Source organism: Thalassophryne amazonica, chromosome 4 (assembly GCF_902500255.1).
Source record: "Thalassophryne amazonica chromosome 4, fThaAma1.1, whole genome shotgun sequence".
Lineage (NCBI taxonomy): Eukaryota > Metazoa > Chordata > Actinopteri > Batrachoidiformes > Batrachoididae > Thalassophryne > Thalassophryne amazonica.
Window position 1 is genome coordinate 20567959 of NC_047106.1, and position 18801 is coordinate 20586759.

The 18801-nt window shown below is 39.7% G+C and overlaps 1 protein-coding gene across 11 annotated transcripts in view; it reads left to right on the forward strand.

Annotated features, from left to right (window-relative positions):
- synrg (synergin, gamma) overlaps positions 1-18801 on the forward strand; it is a 128855-nt gene that overhangs the window by 78649 nt on the left and 31405 nt on the right. For all 11 annotated transcript variants that reach the window (XM_034169183.1, XM_034169185.1, XM_034169186.1 and 8 more), the window contains 4 exons: positions 11862-12413; positions 14351-14514; positions 17909-17962; positions 18333-18429. In XM_034169183.1, coding sequence (XP_034025074.1) covers positions 11862-12413; positions 14351-14514; positions 17909-17962; positions 18333-18429 — 867 coding nt within the window. The remainder of the gene's footprint in view (positions 1-11861; positions 12414-14350; positions 14515-17908; positions 17963-18332; positions 18430-18801) is intronic.

Here is an 18801-nt window from a genome sequence, read left to right on the forward strand (position 1 = left end):
CTGTTTTTAAGGTTTATTCCAAGATATCAGGCAGTTCACATCAAGAGCTCATATCTATTCTATTTTGTTTCACCCTCAAAATGATTGTTTTCCTTTGCCAGAAGAAATAAGCAATGTATACTTTCCCTTTTCCTTTATTGGGTGTTTTTAAAGTGGCAGATTTTTTTATTTTAATATTACTTTTTTATTTTGATGAAACAAGCCCCTCTTTGTTGAGAGTATTTATTGTATTGAGGCAACAGTCCATGGAGCTGCAGCAGAACGCTTGAGCTACTGCTGACAAGGCAAAGAAAGCATCCTGATTCTGTTGAGCTGTTACAGCTGCCTCACGTCTTTTTCACCTTTTACTGATTGATGCTCTTATTGTTGGAGAGCTTTATGAGCCTTCTGCTCTTAAAGTGAAGGAGTCCCAGCTATGTTCCTTAGTCTGTTATATAGTCTAAATAGACCAATCCTAAAGAGACCGTATTTCTTTTGTGTAGTTCTTTTTGAATCTGGAGCACAAAAGGAATCAATTGTAGTTCCATTTTTCACTGTTTGCTGTGATATCGCAGCACGACTTATCATGTGCAGCTCGACGGTTCTGGCTCTTGGAGAACATAATGAATTTAATCTTATCCTTCTTGCCTTGCTTTTTGCTGCAGTGTGCCTGCTTTTTCAATTTGTGAAATTGACAAGAACATAATACAATATAGCATTTTATGCATAGCAGTATTGCAAGTTGCTTTGATCAAAGAAAAATGTATACTTACAGATTTAATAGCGTATTTTTTTTACTCGGGTATGAGCTCGTATTTTGAGACTAGAAAGATTCCTCGATCTTGTTGTGACTTGCAAACTATGTAAATTCTATGTAGCCTATTTAGTAATATTCAAATGTTCTTTCAAATATTTTAGATTCACATGCTGAAGGAAACTTTCTGTGTTCATATTCGGGGGCTCATAAGTCTTTCTGCTCGTTAGCTTGCTTCAATTAAAGAAATTACTGTAGCAAGAGAAAAAGATACAGTCTCTTTAAATCTGTTTTGCATCTGTGATTGGGTGTAATTAAGGAGCTTTGTGAATGGCCCTCCTTGTTCTCTGTGACCCTTTGAGTGCTTGAACATGCAAATTGTATTTTATTTTTTGCCTTTATGAGAATAAATGCCAGCTTCTTGGTATTCTATGACACAAAGCGTTATTCCATAATTGACAAATCAAACAGGCATTTGGCTTTCCTAAAAACATGCACTGGTTTTTGACGTCCTTCATTCCCTGTTGTCCCATTCTGTCAGAAAATGCCTCAGGTTCTCAAAGGGTTAATGTTTCCTGCCTTGAGCTTTGAATTGTCTTTTCAACCTGGCTTTACAAGTGGTCTGTATTTAATTCTTCCCCTTTAAAAACCTGTTGCTTTCCATTCTAAGAGTAAAACCAAGTTTTCCCAGAATTACTGATTTTTAGTCTGTGAATGTGCCTTCTCATTCTGGTTTCTGCTTCTATATCCTTGGATTATCTTTGTTTAACATTTTTCGCTGTTTATTTTCTGACTTTTGTTTCCCTGCCTCTGCATGCCCCTGTATTCCAAATGTGTGAAATCTAATTTTACAAGTGTTAGTTTGACAAACCTCTTGTAACGATAGACCTATTTCACAGTACTTTGTGACTTTTTCTCTTTCTCTCTACTCATGCTGTTGTAATAAATATTACTGTTGGTATTGCTGAAATGCGTACAGTCTTATTTTTCCATTTCTTTTCTTGAGAGGCATCTTTTCTTACGAGGCTTGTAGCCCCAGATCCTTGTCAATTTCACAAATTGCTTTCTTAGAGCTGAGGATTCTGTAGATTGGGTTGTAGACGAATGTGTTGTCTGTTATGTTGCTTTTCCACTACACCTATACGATTTGACTCAGCCCGCCTCATTTGGTTTTCCATTGGCCAAACTTGATACCTCCCTGGTTCTGTTTTTGGTGTCAGCTCTGTCGTGGTTCCAAGTGAGCGGATTACTGAGTGGTCTGAAAGATTTGTTACTATCACTCTGTCATCGTTGTGCGAAACAGAAGACAAACTACTTCATGAGCAAAGCCGCCTTTTTTCGGCAACATAACATTGCATTTACTGTACCATAAAAGATAAACTATTCATTGATTAATGTCTGTTGCTGTGACGAGTTAGAGGCACTACAATCAGCAATGGAAAAAGAAGTACTTGGGATCAAAACCGAGTCGAGTTGAACTGGTGGAAAAGTGTCATGAGATGTAAAGAATGTAAATATTCATCACAAACTCTTAACACAACACGATGCAAGAAACCAAACTGATGTTGCAACAAGAATTGTTTAATTGATTCTCTTCTAGTTCATGTGTCAGTAAAGAAACACATTAGGGATGCATTTGGTTTAATACAGTCTTCTGCTGTTTTTGTTCACAAGGCTGTTCACCACAGCAAGGGTTCTTGCGCAACAAAAGTAAACATCCGTTGCAAATACAGCATTAAGGAGTTGGCATGGTTCAGTTGAAGAGGTGACACCACAGCAAGGGTTCTTGCGCAACAAAAGTAAACATCCGATGCAAATACAGCATTAAGGAGTTGGCATGGTTCAGTTGAAGAGGTGAAAATTTTCCATGAATTACATTGTTTCCGGATGTGGCGTGTACCCTGAAATGGCAGGATTTATTATACAACGTTTTGTATAAGAAAATGCTAACCATGGAGAGATTTATCACATGTAGTGACCACATATGTTAGTGCTAACCAGTGGTAGTGTTTTCTTTAACATGTAGTCAAGCACGCTGTCAGCATAGACATTTTTAAGTCCTATGCAGGTTCTAACACACTTCAGCAGGGCTTGACATAAACCAATTTGCCCCACTGGCCCACAGGGCCAGTAGAGTTTAGAAGTTAGTAGCCTACAGTGTAGGAGCACTGGCCCATGGTTTTGTGCGTGAGAGTTCATGATATTCCACTTTGAAATCCTGCACATAAAACTGCCTATATAATATAAACCAATCCAGAAAAAAACATAAAATAGTCTATGGACCATGAAGTTAAAATCAAATCAAATGTATTAATTTATATAGCGCCAATTCACGATTAAATCGTCTCAAGGCACTTCACACAACATAAACCAACAAAAAAAACTGAATTAAAAATTTAAAACACAATAAAAAGACGACCATAAAAGAATACAAAAATAAAAGCGCAGAACGCAGTGCCCGAGCTGGTACATAGGGGCTTACCAGGTCAGCCAGATAGGGAGGTGCAAGTCCATGAACAATTTTATAAACTAATAACAGTACTTTAAAATCCGATCTTGCAGCAACTGGAAGCCAGTGCAGGGACGCCAAAACGGGCGTAATGTGGTCAAACTTTCTGCTTTGTGTCAAAAGTCTGGCAGCAGCGTTTTGAACCAGTTGAAGACCCCTAATCCTGAACTGCGGAAAGCCAGAAAATAGAGCATTACAATTGTCCAATCTAGAAGAGACAAATGCATGAATCAAAGTCTCAGCATCAGCCATAGACAGGATGGGACGAATCTTCGCTATATTTCGCAAATGGAAGAAAGCAGTCCTCGTAATGTCTCTAATGTGGAGATCAAAGGACAACGTAGGATCAAAAATTACTCCAAAAAAAAAAAATAGAATTTATTATTCATTCAATTTATTTATTCTCAAGTGTAAAATTAATAAAGTGACTCCCATAACATTAAGAGGGCATTTTTTAAGAAACCCTCAGAGTTGGCTAACGCAAAATACAGATGTAGGTCCATATCAAAACTTAAAAGTATGCCTTGTCTGTATTGGAGTTATAGATCTAAAAATTGAAAAAAAAAATATTCTTGGCTCCTTTGCTAATGTTGTTACCATGGGGTTTCCACAAAGGCAAGCTGGTTAGACTTTTAAACTAGCTTCAAAACAGTCAGGGTCTACCAGGACCAAGCATATACTTTACTTACTTGTCAGCATATGATGGATAGGCCCTGCAGATTTGGCAGAAAACCTCATTCTTCTCTTGGTCATGACCAAGCCACAGCCATTTCTGTGGCCAGGTCAAGACAAAACCTCTCTTCCTCTTGTTTCTTTCATATAGCCTGTCTCTCTCCCTTAACTCATCATCACTAAGCTTCCTCTTCTGGCCAGTTCCTTTAGCAAAACTCTTTCCTGGTTGTTGTCCAGGTTTGGGTGGATGTAGTTTAAACATATTTCTGTTTGAATTTCAAAGCGTTTTGTTAGATTTGTGTCTTGTCCGTCTTGCATCTGGCACGGGCCGGGGCGGAGGATTAGCAGCAATCTTCCATTCCAGCTTATTAATTAATCAAAAACCCAGACAGAGCTTTAATTCATTTGAAAGCTTGTCTCTTAGTCATGTCCATCCAAATTGGAAGTCCCAAAAACCAGTTTTATTTGTTATTATCTATCGTCCACCTGGTCGTTACTGTGAGTTTCTCTGTGAATTTTCAGACCTTTTGTCTGACTTAGTGCTTAGCTCAGATAAGATAATTATAGTGGGCGATTTTAACATCCACACAGATGCTGAGAATGACAGCCTCAACACTGCATTTAATCTATTATTAGACTCTATTGGCTTTGCTCAAAAAGTAAATGAGTCCACCCACCACTTTAATCATATCTTAGATCTTGTTCTAACTTATGGTATGGAAATAGAAGACTTAACAGTATTCCCTGAAAACTCCGTTCTGTCTGATCATTTCTTAATAACATTTACATTTACTCTGATGGACTACCCAGCAGTAGGGAATAAGTTTCATTACACTAGAAGTCTTTCAGAAAGCGCTGTAACTAGGTTTAAGGATATGATTCCTTCTTTATGTTCTCTAATGCCATATACCAACACAGTGCAGAGTAGCTACCTAAACTCTGTAAGTGAGATAGAGTATCTCGTCAATAGTTTTACATCCTCATTGAAGACAACTTTGGATGCTGTAGCTCCTCTGAAAAAGAGAGCTTTAAATCAGAAGTGTCTGACTCCGTGGTATAACTCGCAAACTCGTAGCTTAAAGCAGATAACCCGTAAGTTGGAGAGGAAATGGCGTCTCACTAATTTAGAAGATCTTCACTTAGCCTGGAAAAAGAGTCTGTTGCTCTATAAAAAAGCCCTCCGTAAAGCTAGGACATCTTTCTACTCATCACTAATTGAAGAAAATAAGAACAACCCCAGGTTTCTTTTCAGCACTGTAGCCAGGCTGACAAAGAGTCAGAGCTCTATTGAGCTGAGTATTCCATTAACTTTAACTAGTAATGACTTCATGACTTTCTTTGCTAACAAAATTTTAACTATTAGAGAAAAAATTACTCATAACCATCCCAAAGACGTATCGTTATCTTTGGCTGCTTTCAGTGATGCCGGTATTTGGTTAGACTCTTTCTCTCCGATTGTTCTGTCTGAGTTATTTTCATTAGTTACTTCATCCAAACCATCAACATGTTTATTAGACCCCATTCCTACCAGGCTGCTCAAGGAAGCCCTACCATTATTTAATGCTTTGATCTTAAATATGATCAATCTATCTTTGTTAGTTGGCTATGTACCACAGGCTTTTAAGGTGGCAGTAATTAAACCATTACTTAAAAAGCCATCACTTGACCCAGCTATCTTAGCTAATTATAGGTCAATCTCCAACCTTCCTTTTCTCTCAAAAATTCTTGAAAGGGTAGTTGTAAAACAGCTAACTGATCATCTGCAGAGGAATGGTCTATTTGAAGAGTTTCAGTCAGGTTTTAGAATTCATCATAGTACAGAAACAGCATTAGTGAAGGTTACAAATGATCTTCTTATGGCCTCGGACAGTGGACTCATCTCTGTGCTTGTTCTGTTAGACCTCAGTGCTGCTTTTGATACTGTTGACCATAAAATTTTATTACAGAGATTAGAGCATGCCATAGGTATTAAAGGCACTGCGCTGCGGTGGTTTGAATCATATTTGTCTAATAGATTACAATTTGTTCATGTAAATGGGGAATCTTCTTCACAGACTAAGGTTAATTATGGAGTTCCACAAGGTTCTGTGCTAGGACCAATTTTATTCACTTTATACATGCTTCCCTTAGGCAGTATTATTAGATGGCATTGCTTAAATTTTCATTGTTACGCAGATGATACCCAGCTTTATCTATCCATGAAGCCAGAGGACACACACCAATTAGCTAAACTGCAGGATTGTCTTACAGACATAAAGACATGGATGACCTCTAGTTCCCTGAAAAGCCTTCAGTTAATTCAAAATGCTGCAGCTAGAGTACTAACGGGGACTAGAAGGAGAGAGCATATCTCACCCATATTGGCCTCTCTTCATTGGCTTCCTGTTAATTGTAGAATAGAATTTAAAATTCTTCTTCTTAGTGATAAGGTTTTGAATAATCAGGTCCCATCTTATCTTAGGGACCTCATAGTACCATATCACCCCAATAGAGCGCTTCGCTCTCAGACTGCAGGCTTACTTGTAGTTCCTAGGGTTTGTAAGAGTAGAATGGGAGGCAGAGCCTTCAGCTTCCAGGCTCCTCTCCTCTGGAACCAGCTCCCAATTCAGATCAGGGAGACAGACACCCTCTCTACTTTTAAGATTAAGCTTAAAACTTTCCTTTTTGCTAAAGCTTATAGTTAGGGCTGGATCAGGTGACCCTGAACCATCCCTTAGTTATGCTGCTATAGACTTAGACTGCTGGGGGGTTCCCATGATGCACTGAGTGTTTCTTTCTCTTTTTGCTCTGTATGCACCACTCTGCATTTAATCATTAGTGATTGATCTCTGCTCCCCTCCACAGCATGTCTTTTACCTGGTTCTCTCCCTCAGCCCCAACCAGTCCCAGCAGAAGACTGCCCCTCCCTGAGCCTGGTTCTGCTGGAGGTTTCTTCCTGTTAAAAGGGAGTTTTTCCTTCCCACTGTCGCCAAGTGCTTGCTCACAGGGGGTCGTTTTGACCGTTGGGGTTTTTCCGTAATTATTGTATGGCCTTGCCTTACAATATAAAGCGCCTTGGGGCAACTGTTTGTTGTGATTTGGCGCTATATACATAAAATTGATTGATTGATTGATTGTCCGTCTTCGTTTCTTGCAGCTTTCCGCGCATTTAAAGATTCTGACGAACACTGCCGAAGATCGATGATGGAAACAGCCAAATACGCGCTCCAAGCATGGACAACATACATTTCAATATGCACGAGATTCTGCGGGAGCATGGAGCGTGGTTAGGGATGGGTATTGATAAGTTTTTATCGATATCGATTCCGCTTATCAATCCAATTCCTTATGGATTCCCTTATTGATAGCGCTTGTGAATTTTCTGTGTACTAAAAGTAGGCTTTAAAGGTTTTCTATGTCATTAACACCATTTTATTGAGTCTTAAAGTAGATAAATATGAAATTGGTCACTGGATCTTCAAACTCTGGACCAAAATAAACTCTACATGGTGACTCCTTGATTTCTGAACATAAATAGAAATAAACAAAATCTGTAATTTTTGTCAAAAGCATTTCCTTTCAGACTTTATTGGTATGAATGTCTTTCCATACCTCTGAGCTGAACTCTTGCAGCTGGCTGTGCTTTACGTCAGCATCAGTTTAATTCATAAAGAATGAAGGACGTCTCATTTTGGGAAGAAAAACACATTTTAGTCGATTGTAGTTTATTTTCTGTATTACAGCATTTGGAAAGAGGTGTCATTTTATTTAAAGTGGCAATTCATTTTGAAGTTATTAATTCTGACCAGACTATGTCTCTGCAGAGAGCCGCACAGCATTTGGAACTGTGCCAACGGAACGGAGGACGATTCTCGTTTCTTGACTGCCACAAGACAAGAGCCCACTTAGCGACTTTAATCTGCACAAAAGTGAGTCACAGTCACGATTGACATATTTAATGGCTGTGAGAGGAGTTAAGAAGCAGACTTACCGCTTCTGAAGAGTTATTATTACTATTATTGCTGTTGTTGCTGTTATTATTATTATTATTATTACTAATATATAAATAAAAATAAATTCAAAAATATTACAATTTTTAATACATTTGACACTTTCACGACAACAAGCGCTGAGCCATTAATTATTATACAAAAAACAAATGCACACAAACATGCTGAAATGCCAACAGCTAATGCTCACTTTAACATTGAAAATGCCATAGACATGCTAACACGTTAGCATCGGTCCTGTTTTTAACCTCCTAGGGCCTGGCATCCACATATGTGGACATGACATTTTTGGTTGTCTAGACCATAATACTAAGTTTTGTTTCATGACAACCTCCGAGTCTTAGGAGGTTATGTTATAAAATACATCCATCAACTGTTTCAGAAGACCATACCAGGTCGGTTTAACATAAAAGGGTATATATTACTCACAGGCATATGCTCTTTAGGGTTTTAGTGGGGAAAAAATTAAGTCCAATGACGCTTCAAAGTGCAATCGCTCTGCAGAAGCGGTTGATTCCAGACCCACTGCAGGGTGTGCAATCAACGTAGAGAAATGATCATTTTCCCGACAAAGACCCTCAAAAACAACAGCAGCAATGAAGGACTGATAAGGGAATTGTTAAGCAAAAAGACTATTGATATCGGTGGATAGAATCATTTCGTAACGATACCCAACCCGAGATGCAAGATGTGGTCCGTGGTGCGAGACCAAAACAAACGAAGAAGACCAAAACAAGCATGGCGGACTCAGTGAAGTTCGGTCACACAGAGATGTGAAGAAATTTGACTTTGCCATCACAAAATATGGTAAAATAAATAGAATTTTGCATATTTTTGTAGTGGCCCGAGCGGGCCATCATTTGATAAATTGTACTGCCACGTAGTGGCCTGAAAGTGGGCCAAATCGGCGCCGGGCCAGCGGGCAAATGGGTATGTCGAGCCCTATTCAGTACCAGTGCTTGTCCTTGGATTCCATAGTGTGTGAATGAGAGTCTACAGCTCCGTCTGGACGAGACACCAGTCCATCTCAAGTTACTTCCTCAGGTGTTTAGAGCTGGGTGGACTGAAATGATGCACAGGAAGTGGCTTGACACATCTAGTTTGACCTGGACTTGAACCCAAGTCTATATATTGTGTAGTCCAACTCCTATTACTGTTACTCTTTTCTACAGTGTGAGAATGTCTGTTATAAATAAGTAACTTGTTTGGCAGTTTTATGAATGCAATATGCCATATATTGTGGAGTATGTCACAGTTTTACTTTTTTTTTCTACTTGGGTTCGATCCTGTGATTTATATTTCTCTGCAACTTATATACTGAAAAATCATACATTTATTAATAATAATAACTATTGATATGGGGCTTTCCAAGAAATAAAAGCACTAAAAGTAAACTCCAATAATAAAACAATGACTGCCAATAAAAACAGCACCACAAGAATGCCCAAAATTCCCAAATCAAAGAGCTGATGATACAGAAAAAGGTGCAACTTATATAAGTGTGTGTGTCCCCAACCAGGAGGTATTTTTTGATGGGTGCATCTTATACTGCACATTTGTCTGTCACATTTGGAAAAGAGAGCGATTTGGGAGGTGCTCCTTTTTCATTGTCTAAAAAAAGGGCTTCCAACTAGAGGTGGTTCAATTTCCAAAAGTTTGGAACAGAACAGAAATAGACACACACATCTCCTATCTGAACCTGGACATGCATAAAACAAATTCTACACAGATATGACTAAAATCTGACCCCGTCCTGATTCAACTTTTGGATCTCGTACCAGGTGTTTAGTTCTCAAACCCACGGGGAGCTGTGGAGACCTCTCTTTTCAACAATATGAGGATGCTGTTAAATGAAGTATGCTGCCGGCCTTGACTTTGTTGCACACTTAGTGCTGTGTATGGATTAAATTACATTTTGAAAATTACGTAATTTTTCTCCCAGTACACTCGTACTATGACCCTTACTGTGAAAACAGATACTTTTTCCTGCCCTTGAGTGCAGTCAGCGAATGAAGTAAGCAAGCCCCCCAAACCCCATTTGTAACACATCTGTTTCCTTAATATCTGAATGCCATAAACAATCCAATTGAGATCATTTTTCCTTTATACAATTTGGCTGACTTTTTTTTAATGTAATTCTTGCTCCAATACATATCTGATCTCTGGCAGTGCGGCCTGTGTGAGAATATTCTCATCACATTTTTTTGCTGTTGCTTTTTCACATCTTGCAAAACTACACACTGCACATTACACTGCATCATTCTGTGTCAAATGAACATTAGGAAATGAAAACACCGAGGACAGATGCTAATGTGCCATGACATCCTTTCTAATACCAATGAGAGCTTATTTTAGGTGAATAACTCTACAACCACCCACACGTATGATGTTTGCATAACTGTATGCTTGCCATGTGCAAGCTTTGTGATCAGTTTTATTGAGGGCTGTGTAACATTTTGTTTTGATGATCACAGGAAGATTGTTTTACATTTAACATGTAAATTTGGATCAAAACCCGGAGTCAAATTTAGGTCACTTAACATTAATGTTAATGCCAAAAACATTAAATTTTAGCATCTGAAACATCTCAGTGAAAGGCGAAAAATTTTTGGGAGGTGGTGGCCTGGAGGTTAGAAATGCAGGCTTGTGGCCAAAGAATCCTCAGTGGCTCCCGGTGTGCAAGTTGAGTGCCTTGTATGGCAGTACGCTGACAATAGAGTGTGAGTGGGTAAATTTGAGGTATCATTGTACATTGTTGACATCAGATGGAAAAGCGCTACAGAACCACAGTGTATTTGTCTTGAAGGAGACATTCTATTAGAGTTCTGTACAAGACTCTCTGGAAATTTAAGATGCCAGAATTTCATTAAAGAATTTAACTAGTATACATCTACACATAGAGAGAGATGGATATATCTCCATATATAGATTTTAATTATTTGTTGAAGTAATTGTTGAAATTCAGACATTGCAAATTTCTGGAGAGAGTGTTGTAGAACAGGTACTTTAGTGGATATTGAGTTGGCCTGCTGGTGTGTCGACCTGGGTTCACATCCTGTTCATGGTACCTGTCTGTCCATGGAGAAGACAATTAATCTGCATTGTCTCAATTTATCCAGCTGTAAAAATGGGTATTGGCCCTGGCTTGGGAAGGAAATGTGAGAGTCATTGTAAAGTGCTTGGAGCATCTGCTACATGGAAAAGCGCTATAGAAATACAGTCCTTCTAAGATAATTGGGAGTTGCCGGAAATAATCCAACATAATTTTAGATGGAAAAAGCACTGTTACTATAAGTCCTGAGTCCCGTTATTGCTGGTGAAAAAAGGTTTGTTACTGTAAATCCTATATAGGCTCCAAGTCCCTTTACTGCCGGTGGGAAAAAGTACAGTTACTGTAACCAGTGCTTATCTCCAGATTTCGTAGTGTCGAGCAGATGGGAATCCACAACTCCCATTGCACGGGACGTTTGTCTGACTCAGGTTACTTCCCCAGCCAAGGCCGGTACCTATTTACAGCTGGGTGCACTGAGAAAATGTAGATTAAGTGTATTATCCGACAATATAGACAGGTCACGGAATTGGACCGCAGGTCTACATATTGGCAAGCCAACTCCTTATCCACTCAGCTACCTGCTCTACAAGATCGTATTGCTGTTATGTAATTTTAATTATCAGTTAAATAGTACAGTTTTCAAACATTTACAATCAGTGTGCCAAATCACAATGTCTGTGATGGCCAAGTTATAGTACAGTTTCTTTTAAACTGGTGACATTGCTATTTAAACTGCAAAATATAAGGTGCCAGTGAAATTGACTGCAATTGCACAAAATATTTTACTGCAAATATTTGGCCTAGTAATTCTGTATTTGTCAGGAAATGCTCTTCTTCATCCTATCTATCATGCGTAGAGTTGTGTTATTTCTAGGAACCACTGGTATGTCTATGTTGTCATTACAGAAGGAGACGACATGAAATTTGACCCTTTTGGGACATCCGGTCTCAGCAGTCTGGCCAGCTATGACTGGTCAGACAGGGATGAATGTGTGCCTGGTGAGGTCAGGAAGCCTCAGAGTTTGGAATCAGTCCCCTTTCCCTCATTTGTCCCGGCCCACAAGAAGGAGTTGTCCATTGGCAGCATCGAAAACATCCCAGGTACCTCCATAACAACAGGAGCTTCACGTTTTGTCAACGAGGACAGTGCAACAGTAGATGACAAGTTTGAAGCCTTTGCTGACTTTGTTTGCGGTGAACAAGATGATGGAGATGAGAAGGATGACTTTGGAGACTTTGCAAGCACGGTCTCTGAGAAGTCAGACTCACCCACCGCCACAACTGATACGTGCAACGAGGGCAACCAAAGCGAGTCCACTGATGAGTTTGGATCCTTCCAGGGGGACAAGCCAAAGTTTGGCAAATCTGACTTCCTCAAAGCCAGTGCTCAGCCCAAAGTCAAGTCCAGTGAAGAGATGATTAAGAACGAGCTTGCGACCTTTGACTTGTCTGTTCAAGGTGAGACACAGTGAACTCGCATGCTATTTCATGGAAATATGGCATAAATATATAGAATGCAGATTAGCAACCATGTGCTGTGAACAGTCTGCAGGTTTATGTTCTAACGGATTAGTTTAGCGGGTGAATTCACTGATGAGCATCACTTTGATTCAAGAGAACAATATCATGTTGTACCAAAAGCTTTGACCCCTCCAGACCCATGTTAAAAGGATTTTTTCCAGTGGATCTGATGAAGACAGATGCTCACACACAAAAAAGAGAACAGTTGTTCCTACTAGATTGAGTATTCTCTATTGTGCAGTTTGTTTAGGTCCCTAAAATGCATTTGAAATGTGAACAAAATTGCCTGGTGGTTGACTTCCTATCACATTATAAATATGTTGAATTCAGTCTGTAATCCGGCCTGTTGTCTACAAATGTTTGAAGTATTTCTCAGCAAATTAGGCAGCTCACTTGGCATGCGAAGAATTCTGTGCCATCATCCGTCATGTTTACAGCACTGTGAAATTCTGTAAATCATATGCACAGTTGCAGATCAATGTAACTAAACTTTATTCTAGCAGCAGAAATCATGTAAACACAGGACAGAAAACCATAGCGCACCATGGGGCTCCATGCAGAAAACACGACACCCTAACTTGAATCAAAAGGGAGCAAGTTACTGTATTTAGTAAAACATAAATATCAATATTTTTAATGTGGACTTATTAAAAATTTCATAAACTTAAGGTAAGTTATTGTTTATGGCCGTGGGATGTAAATGGCAGAAGACTGACTATAATTTATGAAAATTACATTTTGTTTCAAACTTACAATCTGTTACACTTTTGAAATTGTCCTTCCTATCTGTTCTGTTTGGCACATTGCATAATGATCGGTATTCATTGTCTAGGCCCAATTTATTTCCCTAGAACTTGTATTCGCTTCCCAGTGAAATGTTATCACACAAAACACCCAACTAATTTTGTAATTTACTTGGGGGGAAAAAAGTAAGGCATCAAGGCATTAAACACTGGAAGAACTCATCAATAAAATCAAATTAAGGTGTTCATTTGTAACAAGAACCTGCAGACTGCCATCTTTTAATGGGGCAGGGTTGTCCTTTGCTTTAAAATTACAGAGGCACCACCTGTTTATCGCTGCCCAATGATTCTACGCCGACCCTGTTTTCATCATGATTGGGCTATCAGCTCTGCAGTAAAGCTGTCAGGCATTAGATGGCAGTGTTGAGATTACAGTCCTACTTTAATGACAGTGAGGTGGATTTGCACAGGCAAATAAATAAATAAATGAATTCATCAGCAGAAATTAACTGTGTCCACTTTAACGCTGTTCAGTTTTTGTAGCGCCTGGTTGCTGGTGTTTTGTTCCACACATAGTTTATTAGAAATTTCATCACTGTGATAAAAGCCTATTTGCTCTGTAGATTGATCTGCCTGTGATGCATTTTATTTGTGTGGCGATGGCTTTATTTACTCTTCCCTGACTATTGGAATGGTAATCTGATCACAGTGAGGGCTTTGGGTTTCTGTGCCACGTGAGACTTGAACTGTCTGTATCTGTTCAGTTCCCTACGTGCACATGCATGCACATTCCCGGTGGAATCATCTGGGTTCAAATGTGTATGCACATCTTTGTTGTGGTGCTCTCCCAGGATTCATCTGCCAGTCCCTATGAATTATTCATATCTCTGCCTCTGTTCCCTACGTAATTATTGTTTGTCACAAATTAAGTATTTGCTCATGCTGTCCTTGTCTGGGAGGAATTAGCCATAACAAAATGGCAGTACAATGATGACAAACTAACGCTTTGCTCAGAATTAGTCATCACCTCAAGTTGGTGTGTTGATAGATTAACAATTAAAAAAGATATTGTGCATTTGTACTGTGCATACTGTGCAGATTGCTTTATTTCCCTCTGCTTTCGTGCATCAGGCTCTCACAAACGCAGTCACAGTTTGGGTGAGAAGGAGATTGGGCATTCGCCTCCATCTCCAGCTTCAGAGCAGCCGTTCAGAGACCGATCCAATACTTTGAGTGAGAAGCCCGCCTTGCCGGTGATCAGGGACAAGTATAAGGATCTGACTGGGGAGGTGGAGGTGAGACGGAATCAGCATTGCTCTTTCATACACTTTGTAACTTTGGCACTAATTCATTTATTTAGAGACAGTCCCATGTCAGGCTTCCTTCCCCACAGTGCAGCCAAAGTCATGAGACATTTCACTTGTGAGGGAGATTACTTCAGTTGTACTGGCCAGATTGACACCAAACTTGGTATATTCTTTATGAATAGGGGTCCAAGAAGCCTGTTGATTTTTTTGGGTCAAAAGGTTAAGGTCACTGGAGTATATTTAGTTAAAAAAAAAAAAAAAACACTTGTGAATGCAGTAACTTTTTCTAACTGCCCGATTGTCACCAAACTTGGTGTGCATTAGCTATATTGACTACTACAGTGACTGTGGGGTCAAAAGGTCAAAGTCACTGGCACATACAACCCCAATTTCAATGAAGTTGGGACGTTGTGTAAAATGTAAATAAAAACAGAATACAATGATTTGCAAATCCTCTTCAACCTTTATTCAATTGAATACACCACAAAGACAAGATATTTAATGTAAAAACTGCTAAACTTTATTGTTTTTGTGCAAATATTTGTTCATTTTGAAATGGATGCCTGCAACACGTTTCAAAAAAGCTGGGATAGTGGTATGTTTACCACTGTGTTACATCACCTTTCCTTCTAACAACACTCAATAAGCATTTGGGAAAGGAGGATGCTAATTGTTGAAGCTTTGTAGGTGAAATTCTTTCCCATTCTTGCTTGATGTACGACTTCAGTTGTTCAACAGTCCAAGGTTTCCGTTGTCGTATTTTGCGCTTCATAATGCGCCACACATTTTCAATGGGCGACAGGTCTGGACTGCAGGCAGGCCAGTCTAGTACCTGCACTCTTTTACCACGAAGCCACGCTGTTGTAAGACGTGCAGAATGTGGCTTGGCATTGTCTTGCTGAAATAACCAGGGGCGTCCCTGAAAAAGATGTTGTTTGGATGGCAGCATGTGTTGCTCCAAAACCTGGATGGACCTTTCAGCATTGATGGTGCCATCACAGATGTGTAATTTGCCCATGCCATGGGCACTAACATACCCCCCATACCATCACAGATGCTGGCTTTTGAACTTTGTGCTCTGGATAATCTGAATGGTCTTTTTCCTCTTTTGTCCAGAGGACACAACATCCATGATTTTCAAAAACAATTTGAATTGTGGACTCATCAGACCACAGCACACTTTTCCACTTTGCGTGTGTCCATTTCAAATGAACTCGGGCCCAGAGAAGGCGGCTGTGTTTCTTTATGTTGTTGATATACGAGGTCTGTTAGAAAACTATCCGACCTTTTTATTTTTTTTAAAAACTATATGGATTTGAATCATGTGCGCTTGCATCAGCCAAGCTTGAACCTTCGTGCGCATGCGTGAGTTTTTTCATGCCTGTCGGTTGCGTCATTCGCCTGTGGGCAGGCTTTGAGTGAGCACTGGTCCACCCCCCTCGTCGGATTTTCATTGTCAGGGAAATGGCTGAGTGATTGGAGCAGCGCTGAATCAAATTTTTCCAGAAACTGTGAGAGACAGCCAGGTGGAAACCATTCGGAACATTCAGACGGCTTTCGGTGAGGATACTCTGGGCGTCACACAGATTAAGGAGCGTTACAACCGGTTTAAAGATGGCGCACAATGGCGGAGGGCGCGCCGCGCTCCGAGCGGCCATCGACAGGCTGAAATGACCAGATCATTTCCAAAGTGAAGGCTGTGTTGATCCAGGACGTCGTCTGACTACCAGAGCAATTGCAGAAGAGTTGGACATCAGCATTTTTGCGGCACATTCCACTGTTACAGGAGATTTTGTAATGAAAGACGTGCGGAGGAATTCGCGCGTCGGGACGGAGCCGCAATGGCGCGCAACAAAAAGCACATTTGCCTGTTTGTAACCAAACTTTGTATGTGTGTTAGCTATATTGACCCTAAGAAGCCTATTGGCATTAGGGTCAAAAGGTCAAAGTCACTGCATTGTTTTTTGTAAAATTCTTGAGTGCATTTTCTTCCTTTAACTGCCCAATTGTCATCAAACTAGGTATGTGTTTTAGGCACAGTGACCCCAAGAAGCCTATTGATTTTTGGGGTCAAAATGTCAAAATCACTTAATTGTACTTTGTAAAAATCTTATGAAGAAAAGGGTCACTTGTCAGTGGTCAGCTTATCAACGTTTGCACAGGGTGCTGTGTGCAGATGTGCTTGTTTGTAATAGTATAAAAATACTCAACTCACTCACACATCAAATATGCATAGTGGCATATTAAAAAGACATGAATGAGGCTCCATTAAAAAAAAACAAAAACATTAGTTTATCATCCTTGACATACAAAAAAAGTGATGAGGGCAGGCATATTAAAAAAAAAAACAGCAAAAGTTTGAGGCTGGGAAATCTGTATCACGATGAACGGCATTGTCTTCGCATCTGTGGTTGTCAATGACGGCAAGCGGTAAGTTCCGGGTCCGGCTCGGTAAACTTTGGCCGTCTTCAGCCAAAGCACACTCGCCACCTAGCGGACGTGCCAGCTTTTGCACCAGTTGTACTGCCGTCAATAAAATTTGGCAAAAAACCCCCCCCCCCCAAAAACATTGATGCAGACCGATTTCGGCATGCAGGCGGGGATGATAAACTGTTTTTAAATGGGGCCTAACACTATAGAACTACTAATAAAAATCAACTTTATCATTGCAGCAGGCAGAACAGCAGTAAAAAAAATATTTTTTTCTGTCATTGTTGTACTGTACAGGTGCCCCCCAAAAATGAACAAGGTTGTTTCCATTCCCATTTATCACAAGTTGAAATAGAAGTTTTAAATACTTCTCTGCACACAAAAGGCCTATTTTCCTTGAATATCCACCTGTCTGCTGTGGCGTATCACAGTACTGATTAAACAGCATGATTATTGCACAGATGTGCCTTGTCTTGGTCACAATTAATGGCCCAGAAGAAGGGAGCACTGAACTGCCTAACGGCTCATCTAAACACACACGATTTCCTCTGGTTTATGTAAAGTCACAGTGCCCGTGGATATTTGTGCCATCATGCTTCAGCGAGCTTACGACTTGCGGGTTTAGGGTTTGTGTTAGATGACTCGTGTTGAGGCAGATATTTTGTTGTCATAAATTAAATAAATTAGATGATCTCAAATGGGAATAAATGTGACACAGTTAGTGAAAGTTTGAGCAGAATTTATATGTAACCATCAGTGTGAGGGGGGAAAATATTAATCATGCTGCTCATAAAAACATGCAGTTCAGCAGGGACTTTCAAGACCATTTCAGTGAGATACCCAGCATGCTGTAATGTGTACATTTGATTAAATCTGATTACACGCACAGCTCTTATCATTTAAAAGTGACACTTTTACTGCCTTGTTGAGATAAGTATTTTTCTCCCCTCAGGAGAGTGAGCGCTACGCGTACGAGTGGCAGAGATGTCTGGAAAGTGCTCTAGAGGTTTGTATGTTTTTGGGTTTTAATTGATCATAAACGGAATGCAGCAGTATTTTTATTGTTTTTTTTTATTATTATTATAATACTATAAACTGCAGAGTTGCTCCTCCAAACACATTTTAGTTTCATGGTAACAATTTCAAAATGAAATATTCACTTCATGGCATAGTTAGATAATCATTTCTCCAAATCAACTAATTTTTATAAAAACTTAATTTTTTTTTTTTTTTTTTTCGGAATGTCTTGATGCTGGATAAGCAAAAAAAAAAAAATGGAGCAGTAAATTGAAGTTAATACTTGGTTTTAAATGTGGTGAGCCGGGATGATAATGATGACTGTAAATAGCATCTGGTTTCTTTCTGCATCTATTAAGGTAATTTCCAAAGCTAACAACACCCTGAACAGCATCAGCAGCTCGTCTGTGTGCACTGAAGTCATCCAGTCGGCTCAGGGCATGGAGTACCTCCTGGGTGAGGAACCTCAAACCACCACACACTGAACATTCCTCTTCAAAAAACCAGTCATCTCCCTGGGTCTTTTATGTGGTCTTTTATCCCCAGAGGCACAGAGAGGAGATGATTAAAACAAGTACAGGTGTTGGTTGTTGGTGATGGTATGCCTTTGATGCCTTATCTCTGCCAGCCTCTGCAGCATTCTGTTCCTTTATTTATTTCCATCAAGGACGGAGGAGTTTGCTTCTGCTGGTTTGTTAGCGTTCAAAACTCAAAGCGTAGATTTACAGAAAATGTGGTAAAAAGTTTGGTTGAGACCTGCAATGAATACCGGTAAAAGTGGTGTTGGAGAGTGTTGGCGACCTTGATCCATAAAGCTAAGCAGTCTAT